The following is a 23,909-nucleotide window of genomic DNA, read 5'->3' on the forward strand; positions in this document are numbered from 1 at the left end:
CATAGATTTTAAACATCATTTGTACTACCATACAAACACCAAAATCTTACTGAACATTATTCATTGTAGACTAGAATTTAAACAAGTGTAGTCCAAGGGCACAAGTGTTAAATTCTTTAAACAAACAAAATATTTCAAAATGTAAACTTAACCTCAAGAACAGTATACAACATGAAATGTGAAGATAATAGTCACCGACAGGTGATAGCTACTATACATTTGAAATTATAACTAAAGATGTTCTCCACAGCAAAGGCAAAAATTAAAAAAAAAACTTTTCAATAAACGTGAAACAAAAATTAGTATCAGGAAGTGGATTTAGAATGTGGCTAAATGTAGGAATGTGCTTCCTAATTAGCATAAGAAAACAAAAAGTTCATTTACATTCAAATTTTTTAAAAAAGAGGAGAATACAGTAGAAAACTGTAAATTTAAACCGTCACTGATTAAGTTAGAAATGGTGTTAAGTATTGGAAGATAACTTCAACATAACCAAGAAAAGAAATAAAACTCACACAGAATGTTGACCCGCTGTTGGATGCAAGAGCAGCATGTTGCTCATCACGCAGTTTTATACAAAGCTCCCATGTACCGATATCTGATTTCACAACTGGCACTCTGAAGTAGAAAGAAAGTAAAATAGTTAAGAATTTTTATTTTTATTTTTTTGGGGGTCCGGTTTTGGGGCCTGAACTCTGGGCGTGGGCACTGTCCCACAGCTCTTCAGCTCAAGGCTAGCGCTCTACCACTTGAGCCACAGAGCCACTTCTGGCTTTTTTTTCTTTTTGCTTATGTGGCACTGAGGAATCAAACCCAGGGCCTCAGGCATGCAAGGCAAGTGCTCTACCACTGAGCCACCTTCCCAGCCCTAAAATAGTTAAGAATTTTATACTAGTTGCAATAAACTAATTTTCTTTTCATATTAAGTGTGTAGAATAAACCTGCTGAAGAGTGTATTTCAGAACATTTCATTTTAAAACATTCTACTGTTGGGGATGGGATGTGTCAGGGGGAGAAGTTTTCAGATTTAAACCCAAGAGGTTTAACAAACAGGTCCAACCAAGGACCACAGCAGCCACTGTGGGAAAAGCACAGCACATCATATCCTCTAAGAACCCTCATCCATCCATGAGGAATTTCAGTTGCTTAATTGTGACAATCCTTCACAAGTTTATCTCCCTTAATCAACAGTAAATTTTTCAATATTTGCTATTATTCAAGGCAATTTCTTAAAAAAGAAAATTTACAATAAAGAACCGTGCATGTACTTTAAACTTCAAAGAAATACAATAAATTACTAAGTCAGTATGGCTTGGTATACGGAATTACTTTGTTTTCATTTCATTCTTTTTTTTTTCTTTTCTTTTCTTTTTTTTTTTTGTCAGCCATGGGGCTTGAACTCAGGGTCTAGGTGCTATCCCTGAGCAATTTTTGTTCAGGCTTGCACTCTACCAACTTTGAGCCACAGTGCCACGTCCAGTTTTCTGGTGGCTAAATGGAGATAATAGTCTCAGGAACTTTCCTGCCCCAGCTGGCTTTGAACCACAATCCTAAGACCTCAGCCTCCTGAGTAGCTATGATTACAGGCATGAGCCACCAGCACCCAGCTTTCATTTTATTCTTTTTAGAGACTATAATCACATTTTAAAAATGTGCCTCTATATATTATTCTACTTGTAAAATAATAAAGAATGCTCTTTAGTGGTATCAATTAGAAAAAATTATAAAGATTATAAAGATTATAAAAACAAGTTGCAACTTCAACAAATACTAAGTGGTTAGCACTAAGTTATAAAGCACCAAAGAGAAATAAAACATGGTCTGTGTCCTTTCTAATGCTGGTTTTATTAAACACCTAAAATCTAAAAAAGGCTTCCAGATCTCTGAACAATGCTAGTCTTACCACTTAAGTCGTTTGCTATGTATGGTTAGTGTTACAAACTCCACAAAAACTGGGTCAAAGTAGCCAGAAGAGAGTACAAAGAAACCCCAAAGCCAAAAAACAAAAATTTTAGAAAACAAATGTGGCCCCCATCATTTTTTTTTGCAAATTCTTTATTGTGATTACGTGATTACATAATTTTATAGTATTGTGGGATAGTGATGCTTAGTTAAAGTCACAAACACATTCTAACCTTCATGGGGCAAATTGTCTATCATGGTCTATAAAGTTTATGAGTTCTATGGGCTTTGACTATACAGTTATTTTGAGTTGCTTAGTTCATTTTGATCAATGTCCAATGCAGCTGATGGGTCCCGCTGTTGTATGTTTTTCCCTGATTCCCTCTAGTTTTGTGTCCTCCTCCTAGTTTCCCTCTGGTATGCACATAAATACCATATATATGATCAGCAGCATAGGGTTATTTAGTAGTGATTCAACCAGATGAGTGGAGGTCCTTTGTTTCTCAAGTCTTATTAACTTATGTTTTAGATTGAACATCCACTTATCAGGGAGACCATGTGCTGTTTGTCTATTTACTCTTGGCTTACCTCACTCAACATGATTTCTTCTAGTTCCATCCATTTCCCTTCAAATGCCATTATTTTGTCCTTTCTAATGGCTGCATAATATTCCATTGTATATAGATACCACAAATTTTGGGTCTATTCATCTGTGGTGGGCCCCAAGCATTTTTAAAGAAATCAGATGTAATGATTTCAGAATTAAGCTAATTTAAATGTTATTTACAATATTTATACCCATTATTATTTACCAAGCACTAAATATTAGCACTTGGCAGAATATACGTTAAATCTTTAACAAGCTAGCTATCATTCAAGTTCTTAAAAAAAAAAAAGCCCCACTTTGGATCCAATTTTATTTCTGATTATTCTCTTAAAAGGCCAGCCCCTTGGCCTGGTGCTAGTGGCCCATGAGTAATCCTAGCCACTCAGGAAGCTAAGATCTGAGGATCAAAGTTTGCAACCAGCTGGGCAAGAAAGTCTGTGAGACTTTTATCTTTAATTAACCACCAAAAAACCCACAAAAACAAACAAACAAAAAAAAACCAGAAGTAACTGTGGCTCAAGTGGTAGATCTCAGGCCTTAAGCAAAAATAAATAAATAAATACATAATAAAAACCACCTCTAGAACAAGCCCTGAGTTCAAGACCAGGGACCAGCACACACACAAAATCAAGGCCAGTCCCTTTTAAACCAAATTTATAGACAGTGAGGACAAAACACCCAGGTTCTGCCAACTCACAGAAGTTGGTTCAAAACAACTTCTGCCATCATACCAGATCTTTCCACTGAGCCAATTTTCTTCTATATCAAACTATGCACATAATAACTGGAATAAGAAAGACATATTGAAGATTACATTAAATAATGGAGAGGCTAACTTTAATCCACTTATTTCCCTCCGTTACTGAAAATGCTGCCTTTACAGTAGCTTTGGACTCTCTCCATTGCTTCTCAGATTCTTCAGGGAGGAAGTCACCTCTCACAGGAACTGTCTTCTCCTTCACCTGCACTAAATGCTGTGGTTATTTTTCAGCCACTGTGGCCTGATGTAAGCAACTCTTTCAAGTGACTAGTGAGACCTTTTATCTTCCTGCTGCCAGAGGAGCTGGGAAGCGGCTGCTCTTGACATCCTGCTCCAAGGCAGGACACATTTTTCCCACAGAAAGCGATCTTGCAGATGGTGGCAAGACGAGCTGCCACTCTTCAGGAACTAGCTACTATTTATTTTTCCACTGCTTTATTTTGATCCACATCTGTTTCATATATGTTGTAGCTTGCCCCCAGGGGAACCTTATGGAACAGGCTTCTGAGTAAAAGCCCTAATGTTGACATCTCAGCCCTTACTCTTCCAACAGTGCACCTGGGAACACCTTCCATCCTGCTGAACAACATTCCTACATGGGCAAATGGGAAGAAGCAGAACTAAGCAGGAGACGGGAAGCTAGGGCTTCCTCTGGTACTTAACTTTCAAGGTGACACTTTTAGGGTATTACATTAAAAGACTGTAAAAGAGAGGCTTCACTGTGAAACTAGACCTTGAGATTCCAATCAGAGGCAAAAGTATGGAATCCCTGCATGAGTTCAGTCTTCTACAGATCAAATTTGCCTTCTACCTTTCCATGGCTTTAAATTTTTGTTTGGAGCAAGGCACCAGTGGTTCACGCCTGTAATCCTAGCTACTCAGGAGGCTAGGATCTGAGGATCAGTGTTCAAAGGAGCCCAGGGAGAGAAATTTGAGAGACTCATCACCAATTCACCACCAAAAAGCCAGCCACAGAGCTGTGGTCAAGTGCTAGAGCACGAGCCTTGAGCAAAAGCTCAGGGAGAGAGCCCAGGCCCTGAGTTCAACAATAATTTTGTTTTGGCCGGGCGCTGGTGGCTCACGCCTGTAATCCTAGCTACTCAGGAGGCTGAGATCTGAGGATCGCGGTTCAAAGCCAGCCCGGGCAGGAAAGACCGTGAGACTCCTATCTCCAATAAACCACCAGAAAACCGGAAGTGGCGCTGTAGCTCAAGTGGTAGAGCGCTCGCCTTGAGCTGAAGAGCTGAGGGACAGCGCCCAGGCCCAGAGTTCAAGCCCCACGACCGACAGAAAAAAAAAAAATAATTTTGTTTTGGTTCAAATGAAATGGATGGGTTGGACATATATTTCAGCTAAAGAATAAATATAAACATTTTTCAGAAGCAGAAATAGACAAAGTAGAAATAATATATTCAATCTAAAAACACATATGCTTTATTTCCGTACATTCTTAGGAGTATGTTAATCAATATTTTAAATGACTCATTTCAATTCAACAAGCACAATCATGATTGTTACAATAATCTAAAGTTATATTTTAATTTTTTAAAGAGAAATCACATGTGTTCATGTGGCAGAACACTGGCCCAGCACATGCCAGTTCTGATGGACAGAACTTAAAAAGAAAAGCCACCAAGCACCAATGGTTCATATTTGCAATACTAGCTACTCAGGAGACTAAGATCTGAAGATCTAAGATCTGAAGCCAACCCAGGCAGGAAAGTCCATGAGACTTTATATCTGATTAACCACCAGAAAGCTGGAAGTGGAGCTATGTGTGGCTCAAGTGGTAGAGCACTAGCATTGAAAACCAAAGCTCAATGACATCATCCTGGCACTGAGTTCAAGTCTTAGGATTAGCACGCTTGCGTGTGCGTGCGTGCAAGTTAATGCGCACACGCACACGCACACACACACACACACACACACAGAAAAGGGAAGATTGCTATGAATAGTCTCGGTTAAAAAAAATAAAAGAAGTAAAGGCCCCAAGCTTCACTCAGCTCACCACAGAAGTGATAGAGAACACGAGAACACAGTTTCCTCTATCAAAGGGCGTTTGAAGTGAAGACTGCCACTGGACCAAAGGTTCACCTGTGCAACTTAATCTGAAATGCTGATGTGAAGGTAAGACTTCAAAAAACAAGCAAAACTTTAAAAAACACAATAAAGAGAAATTCACACACACAAAAAAATTCCTAGCTCTTACCCAGGCCCGTCTACTTTGATTATCATCCACTGGCCAGAATGAATTTGCTTGATAAAACCTAGTTTTTTTCTCTATTTTACAGTGAAAAGCTGTCAAACATTGTGGCCAATTTTAATGCTGACACATTTAATTTACCAGAATATTCTATTCTATTTAAAAGCCTGCCAAGAATTCTAATGTAGAGATATTAGTATGATTCTATTATGAAGACATAGACCTAGTCTGACAGAACCTTTAGTTAGCAAATCCTGCACTTATCTTAAAAACATCTAATAAGATACTCAAATGTTGATTTTTGATTATGCCACTACCTATGTGAGTGTGAAATACACAGTTAAAACAATGCTAATGGTCAAAGAATCATCAAAAATGCTTCATCATAACTTCCACAGTGGGTGGTCTGTAAAATGATCCACGATAATATGCTGCATTCCATAGCCACTGAGGTCAGTTCCTGCATACAAATCTTTGCAGGAAGAAAAAGGCCCTCAGAAAGTGGGCCATTCATCTGAACCAAGTTCAGAGAATTTCCACCATGGTGAAAAGCTATGTTATGCAAGCACATAGATGTGTTCAGGGGGGACAGAACCAGCTCCACGGAGACTACAAAGGAGCCTTCCCACAGCTCATGAATAAGTCGAGGAAATGATCAGAAAAAAAGAGAGAGAGAGAGAGAGAACGATGTTTGGACAGATGGCCCACTTAAAATGCCTGAGACAAGAAATAGCAATTTTAATGAAACTTTAGATCTAGTGTATGAGTTGTTTCTTATTTCCCCAACTGCGTGTGTGTGTGTGGCAAGGTCTGAGGTGAGAGGAACAACTCCACGAAGGACAAAATTCAACAATCTGCTGAAAAATCCACTTTTACAAGGTAAGACAGAAGAGGGGTCACAAATGAATGCTTTAGTAGTGCAATAAATCCATGTTACATGCTTCATAGAACCATCAACCATCAAAATGCATTTTAAAAACATGGAATGAGCAGATTAAAGGAATTTTAAACAGAGGGTAGTGCCAAAGCAAACAAAATTCTATGCCTAAGCAAGATTGCTGCAGAAGAAAGAGAAAAGAAGCATTCAGAGAAGCCTTCAAAGCTAGGAGCAGGCACAGAGGGTCAGAATTTCGCCTATATGCAATTTAAAAGGTGTATGTGCAAGCACCTGAGAATGCATAGAGAAATCGATCACAAAACTATGCTCAGGCTGGGCACTGGTGGCTCATGCCTATAATCCTAGCTAAGGTCTGAGGACTGTAGTTTAAAGCCAGCCTGGACAGTAAAGTCCTTGAGACACTTATCACTAATTAGCTACCAGAAAAGAAAAGACTGGAAGTGGAGCTGTGGCTCAGGTCACAGAGCACTAGCCTTGAGAAGGAAAAAAAAAGCTCAAGGATAGCACCCAGGCCCTGAGTTCAAGCCTCAGGACCAACAGTAAAAACTAAAAATAAAAATTAATAACTCCTATGCAGAGGAATACAGAATACCCTCAAATTTGGTGTTGTTAGTATTACAATTAATTATATGAGTGATATGTGAGCCTAAAGTTATTGGTATGTGTATGTCATTTTTTTTCTTTTGTACGCAAAGGCTTAAAGGGCTATACATAGATTTGGATAATCAGTAAAATTAAAAATACTGAACCTACATGTTGGTTATGAGAGAAAACATAAAATGCTTAAATTTGTACTTGGCATAGAAATGCTAAGTAAAATTATTTATCATTTCGCTATTGTTATTTGCCTGGGATAGAAATATCTGAAAATCCTCCTATACTGTTTTGGCAAAGCTATTCAGTTTTGTTTTATTTTTTAATAGCCAGTGTATAACCTAAAGAATATTAAATCAATTTATCTAAAAGACAGCTGTACTTCCATGCTTATTGCAGCAACAATGAAAAGATAAGGAAAAGATGATAGGTGGAAATGATGAAAAGATACGGGAAAATGTGCTATATGTAAAGAGTGGAATACTATTCAGTCATAAAAAATAATGAAATCCTGTCATCTGTAGCAAAGAGGATGAGATGGAAGATATAATGGAGGAAATATGCCAGACACATAAAGACAAATACCATATGCCCTTGCTCATGGGAGCTAAATAGGATGGGAGGAAGAAGTAGAGTGTATTCAAGAAGAATAAATTCTTAGACTCACTTTACTCCATAATAGGGTGCTCACAGTTAAAACCAGAGTTAATGAAAGGACAAACGATGAAACTTAAGGTTCATAATTTCACTGCAAATTGTAGAGTAACTGCTTTCCTCTTTTATTACACACACACACACACACACACACACACACACACATTACACATGCATGTATGTTTATTGGGTAGAATATAATGTGACACATGTATACAGTGTGAAATGATCAAATCAGGAAAATAATTCCACTTCCTTAAGCAATTACTATTTCTTTGGGCTGGGAACCATTATATATATATGAAACAATCAAGTTTGGAATGATGCCACCTCACACACAATAATGTATGTCCTACCCTCCTTTGTTCTCTTATTCTGTGCCCCTCATCTTGTAATTATTGCATTGTGCACTTATCCTTTAAATCAGAAAAATGGGGGAAACGATGCTACACAGTGAAAAGCATGTGTATGATGTCTTTTATTATGGAATTAGCATCACTGGTGCTTTTTGTGTGCATGTAAACTACTTCTTCAGTGTTCCCCTTGCCCTTCTTCTTCCTTCCTTCCTTTCTTTTTTTCCAATACTAGGGCCTGAACTCAGGCACTGTCCCTTAGCTTTTTTGCTCAAGGCTGACACTCTACTACTTGAGCCACACCCCCACTGGCCTCCTGCACAGCTAGGATCAGAGATGGTGGCTTCCATTCCCTTCTTTTTCTTTCTCCTTCTTCCTCCTTCTTCCTCCTCCTCCTCCTCTTCTTTTTTGTTTTGCTTTTTTTTTTTTTTTTTTTGGCCAGTCCCAGGGCTTGAACCAAGGGCCTGGGCACTGTCCCTGAGCTGCTTTGCTCAAGGCTAGCATTCTAGCACGTGAGCCACAGTGCCACTTCCAACTTTTTCTGATTATGTGGTGCTGAGGAATCGAACCCAGGGCCTCATGCATGCAAGGCAAGCACTCTACCACTAAGCCACCTTCCCAGCCCCTCCATTCCTTTCTTGTAGGACAAGTCTGCCAGCAGCCAGTTCTCTCAGGGTTTGCTAACTTGTAAATATCTTCATGGTAGCTTCATAAAAGATGACTTTGCTAATAGAACATTTATGGTTGACCTTCTTCAACATAGCATTCTACATATCTCTTCTGGCCTCCATGAAACTTGAGAAGTTCTTAATCTTACTGAAGATCAATTTTATGTGAGGAACTGCTTTTTCTTACTGCTTTCATCATTTGTATAGTGTGGATCTCTCCTACCTGCATTTTAGGAAGAACCTTGAATGTACAGACTAATGTTATTCACCAAATGTAAATTTGGCCATGATTTCTTAAAATTTTCTTTCTGTTCCTTTCTCTTCTCCATTTGGGGCTCATAACACTTACATGTTGCTATCCTTGACTTGTCTTTTTATGTCTAAGGCTCTACTTTTCTTCATTTTCCTTTGTGTACCATACAACAGATCTTAATGGATATATCTTTACATTTGAAGATTCACTCATTCTTCTGCCAGTGGAAATTCTGGTTTTGAACCCATATAATAAATACACTTTTTATGTTTGTCGTTTGCTTTTTGCCTCCCAAACTGTTACGTGCTGTTTTATCATTCATCTCTTTATTAATATTTTCTATTTAACAACTGATCTTTAATTCTTCATCTCATTTCATTTAGTTCTCTGCACATATTTATAACAAGATTTTTTATAGTCACGGTGTTGTAACTTCAATCTTTAGATCCTCTCCTAAACAACAGTTATTTATGCCTGCCTATCCTGCGGACAGGCCATATTTGCACTTTCCTTCACGTCTTGTAACTCTGTCAAAGCTGCACATTTTACATAACACAGTGTGGCAAACAAGAAGACCAGGCTCCTTCTCTCAGGAACAACTGCCTGGACTTTTCTTTTTGTGCTTGGCATTCTACAGAGTTGGGAATTACTGATTTTATGCCAATTTATCCTGTTTAAGGTTCTCAATGGCCAGAGAGTGTTTTGTTTCTGACATAAGCTCAGGCATATTAAATTCTGATGGCAAAGATTATCACCATTAAAAGCTATATGGAGGAATTTACCAAAGGACAGCAGTCTTCATGATACACATGATCAAAGCACGGGCATTGGCTCCAGGGCCATCAATGACACCTGAGCACTGGAGACAGTGCCATCAGCCTGAACTACTGCAGAAGCCAGAACTTTCCAAAGAGAATCAAGTCAAAGGTAAGAGAATTAAAAATATACAGAGACTTTAAAAGGTTTTTAGAAAACTAAGAAAGTAAAGATTTTTTTAAGTGTAATTCAGAGTTTATCCTACTAATTAGTGTGAAACTTTATTGATTATGTTAGGACACAAATAGCTAAGAAAGGAATGTTTTTCAATAACATGGTTCACTATCTTTCACCTTTCATTTCTACTTATATCTCTTAGTATTTTCTAAATTCCATAGAATTTACTCATAGAAGAGTTTCACTGAAACTACTACTAGGTATTAAGTTGAAAAGATAGCTTTAAAGAGGGAAATTCCATCTAGTCAAGACAACTCAAAGAACCAAAACTTAAACATGTGCACTTTTATCTTTGTTCATCTCTATGGTAATACTAAAGTGAACTGATGAACAGATCCTACTGAATATACTGCCCAAATGGATCTAGACAGACCTTCAGCCTCACTCTTATACCTCCCATAATTTCATCCATCACCAAATACATATATATATATATATATATATATATATGTCATTATCTTCAGAGAGCAAAAAGCATTAATTATCTACTGAAAATTCAAGTTTTATCTTCAAAAGATATATTTTCCCATTAACACTAATTCCATTAGTCTTTTAAATTTTCCATATATCTCCCTAACAAATCTCTCTAAACCAATCTTAAATCCTTTTCTGGAACAAGGCTGAACATAAAATATATACAAATATTGCTTCATTACCTACAGAAAATTGCTTTACACAGATGGGCTAGCTTGGATTTTTAATAATAATCTTTGTATTATGTAAATTAATCTTTTGACATTTTATTATAAATGCACTGATGGTGTTGATTTAGTTTCAATTCAAAAATCAAGGATTTCATTATACTATAAAACATATCCAGAGTTCAATGTATTTAAGGGGGGGGGGTTAAACAAAATGCAAACATTTAATGCAACATTAAGCACGTGAAATAAAAACTTGATTGCCTAAAGAAAGCATGCTATGCTGTTACCCTGGTGACAGGTTAAAAAAGGGATTGTGAGCTGAATAGCTGTATGATATGAAATTAAAATGTTTCACATTGAACAATCCAAGATGAATTGGGAAAGGTTAGAGTAGAGGAGAGAGAAATCGATTCTCCAATGGCAATGGTGAATGGGAAAGAAGTATGAATAGGATTTGCCAGTGGGGTGTAACAGCTGCCAAATATCCTGCAGCCAAAGAATTACAATAATACTGATGAAGTGTGCAAGAGCTTTGGGAGTCATTGCAGGGAACAGAGAAATTCTCCACAATAATGAGCCTATTCTATCTTCCAATCAGCCTTCATGATACAATCAAATTGAAGAAAAATGTTTTAAGTGTAATATTTAGCAAAAATTATAAATGGGCTATTTTATCTACTTAACCAATACTTTCCACTTAAGATCACTTAGATTTCTAAATCATCTAAGACACAGTCACATTAAATAACTGAGAGTCTCTTAACAAAACAGTTTTTAAAAAGGCTATATTTCTATATACTTGCTGCTATTTTAGGGTATTTGTTTGAACATAAACATGTTTCCAAATATATAAAGTATAGCTATATAGTTAGATACAGATGCTTCCAAATATTTATAGCACAGCTATGTTTATAAATTTACAAAGTGTTGTTTTTATTATATGATCAATTATATATCAGAAGTACAATTTTATTGTATCAATGTGACTTATCAGAAATAGTCATAAAACAAATATAATTCAAAAGTTGTGCTTCATTTTCATAGCTGGTGTTATAATGCCATATTCTTTTAAGTGCAGAAGACATTTAAATTAAAAGCAATATGCAACTGAATAATAATACTGGATTCTCCTTGGGGATTATTGTCACATGGCTACTTTTTCCTACATTCCTTTCCCCAGTTATCAATAGTTAAGATCATATTTCAAAACCTGAAATTTTAATCATTCAATTCAAAATTAATAGCAGGTGAATGAATTATATTTCTGAGACCAAGGAAGGCCCCTTTTTCTTTTCTTGTATAGCAAGAATACCACCACCACCTCACACGTACACACACAATTGCATCTGTCAGGTAAAAATCACTAAGACATCGATTCTTCATTTCATCAGGCAACCATAGGAAGAAAGAAAATACAATTCAGATGTAGACAAAACAATAGCACTGAGAGGGAAATCAAGTGAATATAATTTCCCCTTGTGTGACTGTGTTTGAAGGAGTTAAACTGATGGCAGACTGCAGCTGGTCAAGATACTTGGTGTGTTCTACCAAATCTGAGTACAAAGTGCTGGTTCTACACTGAGTGCATGCAGCCAAGGTCATCTTTCACAAAAGTGAATGCTTTCTCTTAACCTTTCAGGCTGAACTATTTTCATCAACATTATCATAAGCCATAGTGTTCCATTTTCTGAGTCTTTAACCTCTGCTCAAATGTCAAAAAAAGGAAATTATGAGGATAAAGTAAAATCGGTGACCTCATGCAATTCAAATAGGATCGGAGCTAAAGAAGCCTTCAGTAGCCAGCCCAATTCAAAGCTGCCATTTTTTTAGAGGAAGAAAATGAAGCAGGAGTTGAAATGCTGGCAAAGGCCTCACCACCTTGACACATGGGCATGGAGCTGGGACAAACTCCGACACCTTGCTCCATGAGGATTCCATTGTGCTCTACATCAACAGCTGACAATTCCTGCTAGCTGAGGGGGCCAAAAGATCCACAGGCAACTCTAGAAACTTCCTCACCTAAGCAAGTGACTAAAGCAAATGTCATGGATAAAACAATGTACTTGGTATATGTACTTTCAGTATTTAAGAGATATAGGGTACACAATCATACCCTGAAATGTCAGTGAGCACACATAAGATATATCTTGACTCTCTATATTTATCAGTTCCATCAGAGCAATGTTCTATCATGTTAATTTTCAAAGTGCTAATGAACAATTTCTGAAAACCATTTTTTGAAGAGTACTAATATGACAAAAATGTCGAAAACAGGGATGGGAAGGTGGCTTAGTGGTAGAGTGCTTGCCTTGCATGCATGAAGCCCTGGGTTCCATTTCTCAGTACCACATACACAGAAAAGGCTAGAACTGGCGCTGTGGCTCAAGTGGTAGAGGGCTAGCCTTGAGCAAAAGAAGCTCAGGGACAGTGCCCAGGCCCTGAGTACAAGTCCCAGGACTGGAAAAAAAATGTTGAAAACACACTAATGGTATGTTTTTTAAAAGGGCATCCTTTAAGAAAGGCCCCTTCTCTGTAAAACCAGACTAAAGCACCAGGCTTTCTGTACACACAAAAAGGCAAATCCTCAAAAGAAGCCAGTATCTGCCATCTCCAATGTCTCTCTGCATTCTTTCTTGAGCTTCCACCAATTCAACTTTAACTCCCAGTACACCTGGCATTCTCTAAAATGGCTCTTGTACTGTTCCCCTGGGACTCCCAGACTTCAATGCAATGGCTAACAGCCGTTTTCCTTCTTTTCCACATTTTTGATTAGCATCAATTCATTGGTCAAGGGAATCCATATAAGCCTACAAGATACCCAGCTCAGTCTCACTCCCTCTGTCCCTCTTCCTTATCCTTCCTTCCCCACATCCCAAACCAGTCTTGAGCAGGCTTCATTGTTCCATTTTAACACACATACATCAAATAATCCATAACCTCAATCTTCCCTCATTAATGTTCATTTTCCTTTCACATTGGCGTCCTTACAATTGAACTCCTGCCTCTTGGCTACCTTTTCTTCATTTGGCTCCCTGAACTCAGCCAAGCCTAGCTTTTCACCCTCCTCTGCTGCTCCTTCTGGGCCTCCTATGTAGGATTCCTCCTCATGTGTGAGACTCCTGGAGTTGGAGTTTTCCATGGCTCTGATCTTGACTACTGCCTACCACCTCTCATGGTCTCCTGCCTCCTACTACTACTCCTTAACAATCTAAATTTTAGCCCTGGAGCCCAAAAGATATTGTTAATATATAATGCTGCATCAAATTTTCTTAAAGAAACTCAAAACATACAAATGTCTTCATTTCACTATGATTAAAAGCCTAAATAAGTCTTTACCACAACCTATTTTGAGATGCTCCATTGCTACTACAACAAAAACTTGTATAGTCCTCTTTAACCACATTGGCTTCTTGATACTCTTCAAAAATGCCAAACATACTTAAACCTCGGGTTCTTTGCTCTTTCCTCTGACCAAAAGAGCTTCCCTCTGATATAGACATGACTCATTCCTTTACTCCTTTTTTCTTTTGTTCTAAGGATAATCCTCTCAGCCAAACAGTCTATCCGTTTACATTAAAACCTTAATTATCCACCATCTATACTCCTTCCCTTATCCCTTCCTGGTTTGTTCTTTCTTGACAAAATAGTCACAAGGTAGATGATCTTCAGTCCTACCAAAGGATACTACTGACCTGACTTATCTATCCTCTACCTGAATTGCAATGCCTGGGAATAGAAATTTCCTTTGTTTTCTTTTAATTATTTTGCTCCCTGGTAAATTCTCTACCTTGAACTCATGATGTAAAAGGTGCCATTAAAAGGCATATGATTACATTTCATATATAGCTGACTCACTTATTCAGTAAGAAAGGAAAGATACATCTTTAATACAAGATATAAATATTTCAGCCAGGCATGATGGTACACACCTATAATCCCAGCACTTGGGAGATCAAGGAAGGAGGATCCTAAGTCCAAGCCCCGCCTGGACTTTATAGCAAGACTTGAGCTGAAGAGCTGAGGGACAGCACTCAGGCCCAGAGTTCAAGCCCCACAACCAGAAGAATCTGTCTCAAGTAGGGGGAAAGCTTCATATCTGTTGGTGTTTAAATCATCAAGGCATTCCAATTAATCAAGAGTGAAATGAGTATAGTAACTGCCACCATCCTTCAAACAAAATAGTTGTTATTGAGGACTTATAAAAATTTTTAAGAGGGAGGGGCTGGGAAGGTGGCTCAGTGGTAGAGCGCATGCCTTGCATGCATGAGGCCCTGGGTTCGATTCCTCAGCACCACATAAGCAAAAAGAAAAAAGCCGGAAGTGGCGCTGTGTCTCAAGTGGTAGAGCGCTAGCCTTGAGCCGAAGAGCTGAGGGACAGCACCCAGCCCCAGAGTTCAGGCCTCACGACCTGACCCAAAAAAAAAAAATTTTTTTTAAGAGAAAACCATTGATGGGCATCTAACTTTCATGAGCAATGTGTTAATAAGTATATCTCATTGTACATTAACAGTAATTCTCTCCATAAACTATTATTATCTCCACGTTATTAATGAGGAAACAGAATTGGCAAAACCAGGGAAGAGTCCATGTCTCTGACACCAACATTGTATGCACTTACACATTTCCAGGTATTAGAAGTTCTAGCCAATAGAATGGTATAGAAAAAGCAAATATTATGACTTACAGAAAGGAAGACACAAAGTTATGATGAATAGAAAGTAAGTTATTTTAGTTGATTACGTAGCATGCATTTCATATCAAAAATTAATCTAAGACAATCACGATATTCCAGTTCCTTTTCAGTGACTGGTTTAGCAATAGGCAGGTAATTTATTTCTAGTCAATGAGAACTGAGAAGTAGAAGCTGGGTAACTTCTGGGAAAGGCTTCTTATTTCTTAGAGATAAGAAATAAGAAAGATGACCCTATCTAGACCTAGTCTAGTAGCTAGTCCATACCTAGTCTGCTATCAGCCTTCTGATGAAGCCCAGCACCAGATGAAGGCAAAGCCTAGAAAGCCAGGCAGACATGGCCTGACTCCTATCTCTGAACCTTTTGTTCTTGTACATGACACATGATAACCCATTTGTTTGAATCAACCTTTCATCGCCCAAACCTGGAAGCTTCAAGTGATTTTAGGATTGCTCCCTCTAGAAAACAAGTGAAACATTATTACACTGGATTTTTAAGTTTAGGGAGATTTATTATAAAGGAAGTACAAATACTGAAGTAAATAAGTTTGATTATCAAAACAGGAAGTAGAATAGTGGTTACCAGGATCAACGTTCAATGGATATAGTGTTTGTTTCAATAAAAAGCAAAGGTTCTAATGCAATTGCATAATAATGTGGTTAGAGCTGACACCACTAGAAATGGTTATGATGGTAAATTTTATTATGTATTTACTTGCAAAAAATAACTTTCATTAGTTTTCATTATCAATCAATAACCACAAGTGAATCCTGAGGATTAAATGTTAAATGTTGCTAATTATTTTCTAATTATTTATTTATAAAATAAATGTTTAGGATTCTGAACACATCCTCTGTGGAATAGTGATTGCAAAAAAAATGAAGAAAGAAAAGAAGTCCAACAAAATTTAATTTACTATGTATCTTGAAAAAAATTATAAAATAACAGAGTCAACTTTTTTTTTTTTTCCTGTCCTGGGGCTTGAACTCGGGCACTGTCCCTGAGACTCTTTGGATTTGAAGCTATCACTCTACCACTTTGAATAGTTTGTTGGAGATAAGAGTCTCACAGGGACTTTTCTGCTTGGGCTAGCTTCAAACCGTGATTCTCAGATCACAGTGTCCTGTAGCTAGGTTTACAAGCATGAGCCACTGGTGCCCAACTAACATTTACTTTTAAAAACCTTGAAACATATATATTATAGGAAAGTAGATAATATTGTACACACACAGTCCTGAGGACTGAGCTTTAAAAGTGAGCCTGGGAATTACTCTCACCAGGTCCCTTCCCTATTTCTTAAAAGATGCCAAGCATGCCCTCTATTAGGGATGAGAGGTTTGGTCATCAGTCATTCCACTACCAAGAAAGATGAACTTCCAATACTACAAATGTAAGGTCTGAACAGGGACACCTCCCTCCCTCTTGGCTAAGTTTCTGCCAAGTATCTGTTACCTAGGTAACTGGCAGACCTGAAAGCAGTCACCTTCCCCTCCTGCTAGGTCACATCCTGGGCCCCCTCTGGTCACAGGCCTCCCATCTGACCTCAGGAGGGTCCCAGACCCTGAGGTCACATCCAGATCCAGTGTGGCCATACCTTTCCCCAACCTAGCCACACCTCTTCCTGCCCCTGGCCTAGATAAGTCCTGACCAAGGGTGGGTCGTCCCCCCCTCCCGTCCTGACCAAGGGTGGGTCGTCCCCCCCTCCCTTTTCCTTTTCAGCCATGCTTCTCCACCATGCATGGTGGGAGCAGCAGTTCGTAAATAAACTTCTTCTCCTGCCTGAATAGTGCATGGTGTTCTCCTCATTGGCTACCTAATGAAAACTACCTATTTAATATACCTTACAACAAACAGTATCATGATAATCTCAAATTAGATAGCTTACCAGAAAGAGAATAATCATGGAATTAGGAAAGCTGAGTGACAGGAATGAGGACAATTGCACAGCTACAAACCTAACAAAAGAAAGAAATCATTGCAGAGAAAAAAAAAGGGGACAAAGAGAAAGTAAAACTATGTGGCAAAGGGAGAAGAGCCTTCTCCCTAGTGTCTGAGAAGTGTGGAGTAGTGAGGATGGACCTGAGCCAGCATTAAGTAGGTTACTGTGGTTCTCAGAAAGAATTCCTGATCCATGAACAATATTTGGATCTAAGGAAAACAGGCATTATTAGCCAAGATATGTTAAGGATTACTGAAAGGAAATAAAACATTACCCTTATTATTTTTTTCGTATAATTATTATCAATTAGTGAAACAAATTACTATACCAAACTATTATACCAACACAATCACTTTAGTTTCACATAATATAAAGTCAATTTAATAGTGCTTTTAAAGATTACTTACTGCTGATTGAAAATGTTTTTACTTTAATGGTTGTTCGGGTGTTGGGAATTGAACCCAGGACATCATGCGTGCTAAGCACACACTCTAACACTGAGTTACACTCTCACCCTAACCCCAAGTGAAAAGAATAATTATAACGAAAAGTAATTTCAGAGTCAGTGTGCATTTATGCAATTATGTCCACCAAATTTATTGTATGTCATCCTAAAAAGACTGCTATTGTTTCTGACATTAATTTTTCTTTTTTTTTAAAATACATGCTATCATTTTACTATCTAAATACTATGGGCACATATTAATGTATTTTTCCAACTCATAAATGATGAAAGAGTAAAAATCCACAGAGAAACTGGGAAAATAAGACCAGTGCCAAAACAAGTAACATAAAGGAAGGGCTGTGGGCTACTGGTTTGGAATCAAAAACATTACATCAACATGCCCAGAACACTGCGGAGCCACACCTGGCCGCCAACTCTCAGACTCCATTCCCAAGCCACATGTTTCCAAAGACTTCTTAATAATGGATAGGAGAAACTATTTATTTTTGTCAGTTGTGGGGCTTGAACTTAGGGCCTAGGAGCTGTCACTGAGTTTTTTTGCTCAAAGCTAGCTCTCTACAGCTCCACTTCTGGTTTTTAGGTGGTTAATTGAAAATAAGAGTCTCATGGCCTTTCCTGCCTAGGCTGGTTTTGAACCTTGATCCTCAGATCTCAGCCTCCTGGGTAGCTAGGATTACAGATGTGTGCCACCAGCGCCAGGGGCCACTTTATTGTTTTAATTCTATTCAGTCTTACCCAAAATAAGTCAGCTACCTCAAAAAATAATGTATATACATATTTTTTTAAGCAATCAGTTTAGCTGGGCACTGGTGGCTCATGCCTGTAATCATAGCCACTCACGAGGCTGAGATTATATCATGGTTTGAAGCAATCTGGACAGAAGTCTGTGAGAATCTTATCTCCAATAAACTACTCAGAAACAGCCTGAAGTGGTGCTATGGCCTAAGTGGTAGAGCACTATTCTTGAGCAAAAAATAAGTTCAGTGATAACTCCCTGGCCCTGAGTTCAAGCCCTAGAACCGGCACACACACACACACACACACACACACACACACACACACACATACACACACACACAAATCAGTTTATTTTTAGCTATACTTTGAAATTATAAAATAATAAAGTTCCAAATAGTAACAAAAGATAAGATAATCAGAGAATAATAAAAAGATAATGCAACGTATAAAGTGAGGGCTTGAAAACCAAAGCTCACCTCGCTCCCGCCTATTCATCTCCCTAAATCAGCAGTGTCCAATAGAACTTGGTGGAAATAGGGAAGTCATGATTAAAGGTTCTTGTGTTGCCCAATGTGAAGCCATTAGCCACCTGTGACTATTAAGCCCTTGAAATATAGGTAGTATAACTGAGACACTAGATTTTAGGTTTAATTTTAATTGCCACAAATAGTTAGCACCTGCTTCCTGGACATCACAACCACAGGAAAACAACCGATTCAACCATTTTCCTCTTCTTTCAAATCATTCAGTAATTTATTAATACTCTAAATCCTCATCTCTCCCTGGACATACACCAAATCATAACTTTACAAAAAATTATATACTAAGCTTCTTGAACTTGCTCTTAACAGAACAAACCACATTAGCCATTAAGATACAGACCAGGGTGAAATTAGAGAGTGAGGATAAGGGCCAAATATGATCAAAGTACTTCATATACAGTATGAAAACAGAATAGTAAAAGCTTTTTGAATTGTTCAAAAATGGATGTAAGGGGATTAAAAAAGTAATAGAAGTGGTGAATATGATCAAAGAATATTACTTGAAAGTATGGAAATATCACAAGGAAATCTCTTTGTACTAGTAATATACACAAATAAAAATGGAAGGAGAGAGATCCAGCTTCAACTCAATTTAGCTCCTCATCTACCTGCTTCCTAAGAAGTAACAGAAATTGGTGGTTTGTGCTTTCAAAGCTACTTGGTCACTTTCCATCTTCTTTTTTCTTCTTAAATCTTTGCTCTTCTTGTGGAAAAGGAAACTAAATTGAACACAATCTGGAAGCTCAGAGGAATAGTTTAGTGCTTAGCAATAATTATGCAAACCTGGCATTACTGCCCATTTGTATCTATAGTTTCATAGTTTCTGATATCTGTATGTGTTTATATGTATTTTTAACTATATGGATTCATTCGTGTGTGTGTGCATGCGTGTGCATGTGAGTGTGTGTGTGTGTGTGTGTGTTCCAGAAGCAGACACAGGAGGTGTCTACTAAAAAAGGGACCTGCGACTTTGCTCCAGAACTTTGTTCTTACAGACCAAGAATACATTCTGAATTAGAAAACTTCAATTTGGTTCCACCACATCCTGACACTACAATATAGTTTTCTCTGTTCTTTCATTTTCCCCTTTCCCATTCCTTTATTGCATAAAAGTAACTGGTATATGTGTAAATACTTACTGCTTTTATTTTTTTCTTTAAACTAAATGACCAATGGTATATTTTTATTGACATCAAATGGAGATGGGATGGGGAAAAATACTGGTCTGAATTCATTCTTTTTTTTTTTGTTGTTGTCAGTCATAGGCCTGAACTCTGGGCCTGGGCGGTGTCCCTGAGATCTTCATCACAAGGTGAGCACTCTACCACCTGAGGCACAGCGCCACTTTCAACTTTTTCTGCTTATGTGGTGCTGAGGAATGGAACCCAGGGCCTCATGCATGCAAGACAAGCACTCTACCACTGAGCCACCTTCCCAGCCCTGGATTCATTTTTAATACTCTATCTCAAAACTATTTTCAAGGCGAATGAAACCATAAAACAGAAATAACAAATACAAACTAGATGTGTGCGTTTCCCATCAAATTTCATAGTATTATCTCTACTAACAAGATTCTCTTTCTGAACTTAAAAAAATGTTACAATGAAATATCTGCAATGTTATAGGTAAGAAGTGTGATTGTATTATACTTCCCCAAAGGCCCACAAGATGATCTAGAACTGAGATCAGCGGATCTTTCACTGGTTTTTTTCATACAGATAAAATAATGGGTATTTTCTCCTCATTCCGTTTTAAAAGATTTGCCATACCTTGAATGTTGGTGAAAATTACGTGCCCGTAACTGGGATACCACAAACAATGATGATGCTATCGCCAATAACTGGTTTTTCTCACTCTTTGATAAAATATGTCCTAAGGGAAATAAATTCATCAATCAGTCAGTCATATATAATGTTAACATCTGTGTTTCTATAGTCCGAAGTTACTATTAATTCAAAAACAAGTATTCCATCAGGCTTCTATTATGGAGTTAGTATTGCACATGGGAGAGAAGTGTAAACGTTCTAATAAGACAATAAACCTTGCTCACATTAAAAAAAAATCGTAAAAGAGATACCCAGGCCAGGTGCCAATAGCTCATGCCTATAACACTTGATACACAGGAGGCTGAGATCTGAGGATCTTGGTTCAAAGCCAGCCTGGGCAGGAAAGTCTATGAGAGTGTGATCTCCATTTAACTATCAAAAAAGCCAGAAACAGAGTTGTGGGTAGAATACTATCCTTGAACAAAAAGCTCAGGGACAGAACTCAAGCCCTGAGTTCAAGCCCCAGAACTGGCACATATTGAGAGGGGGGGGGAGGGGGGGAGAGGGAGGGAGGGAGGAAGGGAGGCAGGGAGGGAGAGAGAGAGAACAAAATAATTACAAAAAGAAAGTTATACCCACAGAGATATCACAAAATGCTTACGTTCTTAACATCTGTTTCCTGTCATCACTCACTACCTGAAAACCTACTTCTAAGAAAGTGAGGAGAAAAGGCCAGAGCTCCAATTTCTGCAGAAATAGAGATACACAGTCAAGGCTATGTTTGCTACATAAAGGAATCAAAGAAAATACAGGTATAATTTGCTTCCCTCTATACATGTAGTCAAGAATCAATGTCCAATCGATCAAAGGACTTCTATCTTCCTTACTCTCTCTTCCCATCATAATGTAGCTGGACTCAGAAATAGTGGTCTAGGCTAGAGTATGACCACTTGACATGGCTGAGTGTTATCCAGCTGGTAAGCCTGTTCCATTTGCAGAATTCTAAAAGTAGTGGTATGAATCAAGAAAGGATGACAGATGGTACAGAATACAGGTGAACACTTCCTTCAAGAGTTCTGTAACCATACTACAATATCTAATACTACTACTTACCACCATACTATATACCAGATAGTAGAGAGAGCATTAAACAGTATAGTATACAACAGAAGCAATATTTTACAACCCATTAATGAAAACAAAAAGTACCCACCTAAACTTATTTCAAAGAAATGGAGCAATGTGAACTTTATGTCTAAAAATTACTCCAAATGATAATCAAACTTTTAAAAATGTCCAAAATTAACATCTAAACTCTTTTAAGTCTACAAACCATTTTTCTATGGAAAAGTACTTCATGAAACAGAAGAGTACAGGAACCCAATAATCCATTCCTCGTTGAGACAAACCCAGATCCTGCATCAACACTTACACAAATGAGACCTACAAACTGGTTCTGGGAATTCAAGCAGAGAACTTTGCATATCATTTTTTTTTTCTTCTAGAAATGTAAAAAACATTTTGTTTTTGGTATACCCAGAGGAATAACTATTTTTCACTAATCTTGCCTAACACTCAGTGAAGCTTTCCAACATAACCTCAAGGCTCTCTTAAGAACAGTATAAAAGCACTCCCCTACTATTCCTTTCAAAATTGTCTTTATTTATTTTTTATTTCTATAAAATTCTTATTATATATTTACTGGTACATAAAATCTATTGTAGCTACATTGCCTATCTCTTATTTCCTACATGATTTTATTCTCATTACATTTTTGCCATGTTTGGGATACTTCTCCCATTTGTCTGTTTTTTATTTTATTAATTTTATTTTATCTATCTATCTGTCTACAAATAGTTGTACAAGAGGGTGACAATTTAATATTTCCATTTATGCACACAGGGTCACCCCTTTTGTATCATTCCCCAACCTTCCCATCTACCCTTTCTCCTTGCAGTCCTAACAAGCTTTTCCACTTCCTTTTTCACATATGTGCATTGAGTATTAAGATTATGTTCATCCACCATTCCCTTTTCCATATATCCACCTCCCTGAGCTAGCCTCACCCCATTCAAAGCATGTTTCAGTTTCCTAATATTCATTTTGTTAAATGGCCTCTTAATTGTTACTTCTCCCATTTATTTTGGGGGTCACTCATTCAGTTCTTAACAGTGACCATATTAGAGTCTATTTTGCTAAAATGTTTTATGTCTAAAAATCACACTTTTTAGTTGTTCATCAAGTCTTTCTAACTTAAAATACTTAAGCATTCTTACTATTTTTCAGTGAGCAAAGTCATCTATTTTCCACAACAGCCAGCTGAAAACCAAGCATCTCCAGTATTCATGGATTCTTCTATGTCCCCTCTCTAGATAGGTATCCTTTCCCACCTTCCAGCAGTGGCTCTGCTCTGTTTGTTCTCAATACTCAAGTCAAAGTGTTAGACAACGGTTTGTTGGTAAATGTTTAATGATTAAACCAACTGGGGTATAAGGGAAGAAAGAAGCCCAAGTAAGGGACTTTTGCTAATTTCCCTGAAGAAAATATTCTCCATGGCTGATTTCAAAAGACCAACAGACATCAAAGAGGATGGCTTAGGAAAACAGACACATGGGCTCTCACAATGCAATATAGCACATCCAGCACCCACCAAAGGCAGTTCTTGGAGAGATGTTCATAGTGCAAAATGCTACCTCATCCTTACAGCACCCTATATTCCTTAAGTCAAAGTCGTTTTCTTTTTTCTCTGTTCTTGAGACATTTGCTTTTTATCTTTACTCAGTACTTATTCTGTGCTGTCTAGTAATGTGTGAGTTCTTCCATGATTGTTTTTCCTGTGCTGTTAGCTCTTTAATGACAAAAAAATATATACACTATCCATTTCTTATCTCCTTCTACAGCCTACTTCATCCTTCATTGAATGACTCTGTTGACTGAAATTCAGTCCAAATATCCTACTACAACTTTTAAAGGTATAAATATACTTAACTAAATAAAGGAAAAGTATAACTTATTGTATATTTTTCAGAATTAATCAATTTTTACAAAAACCTAACTTTTCAGAAGAAAACTATAATTCTGATAATTACTTTGATGAAGCTTGAGGCTAATGAGCAGCAAAAAAACAAAAAAATAAGTCCAAAATGTTCATTACACGACAACTGAAATTGCAGTCTTAAAATATCTTCTTCATTTTTTCCTTTAGTTAGGAATCAAAGGAAAATAGCTTTTCAATATC

The 23,909-nt window shown here is 37.6% G+C and overlaps 1 protein-coding gene across 1 annotated transcript in view; it reads right to left on the reverse strand.

The window, feature by feature from the left end:
* Positions 1 to 23,909, reverse strand: part of Pcca (propionyl CoA carboxylase, alpha polypeptide) — a 301,142-nt gene that overhangs the window by 94,165 nt on the left and 183,068 nt on the right. Inside the window, 2 exon segments of the mRNA XM_013023003.1 lie at positions 516 to 618; positions 20,675 to 20,894. Of these exon segments, the coding sequence (XP_012878457.1) occupies positions 516 to 618; positions 20,675 to 20,894 (323 nt within the window).

Source organism: Dipodomys ordii, unplaced genomic scaffold (genome assembly GCF_000151885.1).
Source record: "Dipodomys ordii isolate 6190 unplaced genomic scaffold, Dord_2.0 Scaffold65, whole genome shotgun sequence".
Taxonomy (NCBI): Eukaryota; Metazoa; Chordata; class Mammalia; order Rodentia; family Heteromyidae; genus Dipodomys; species Dipodomys ordii.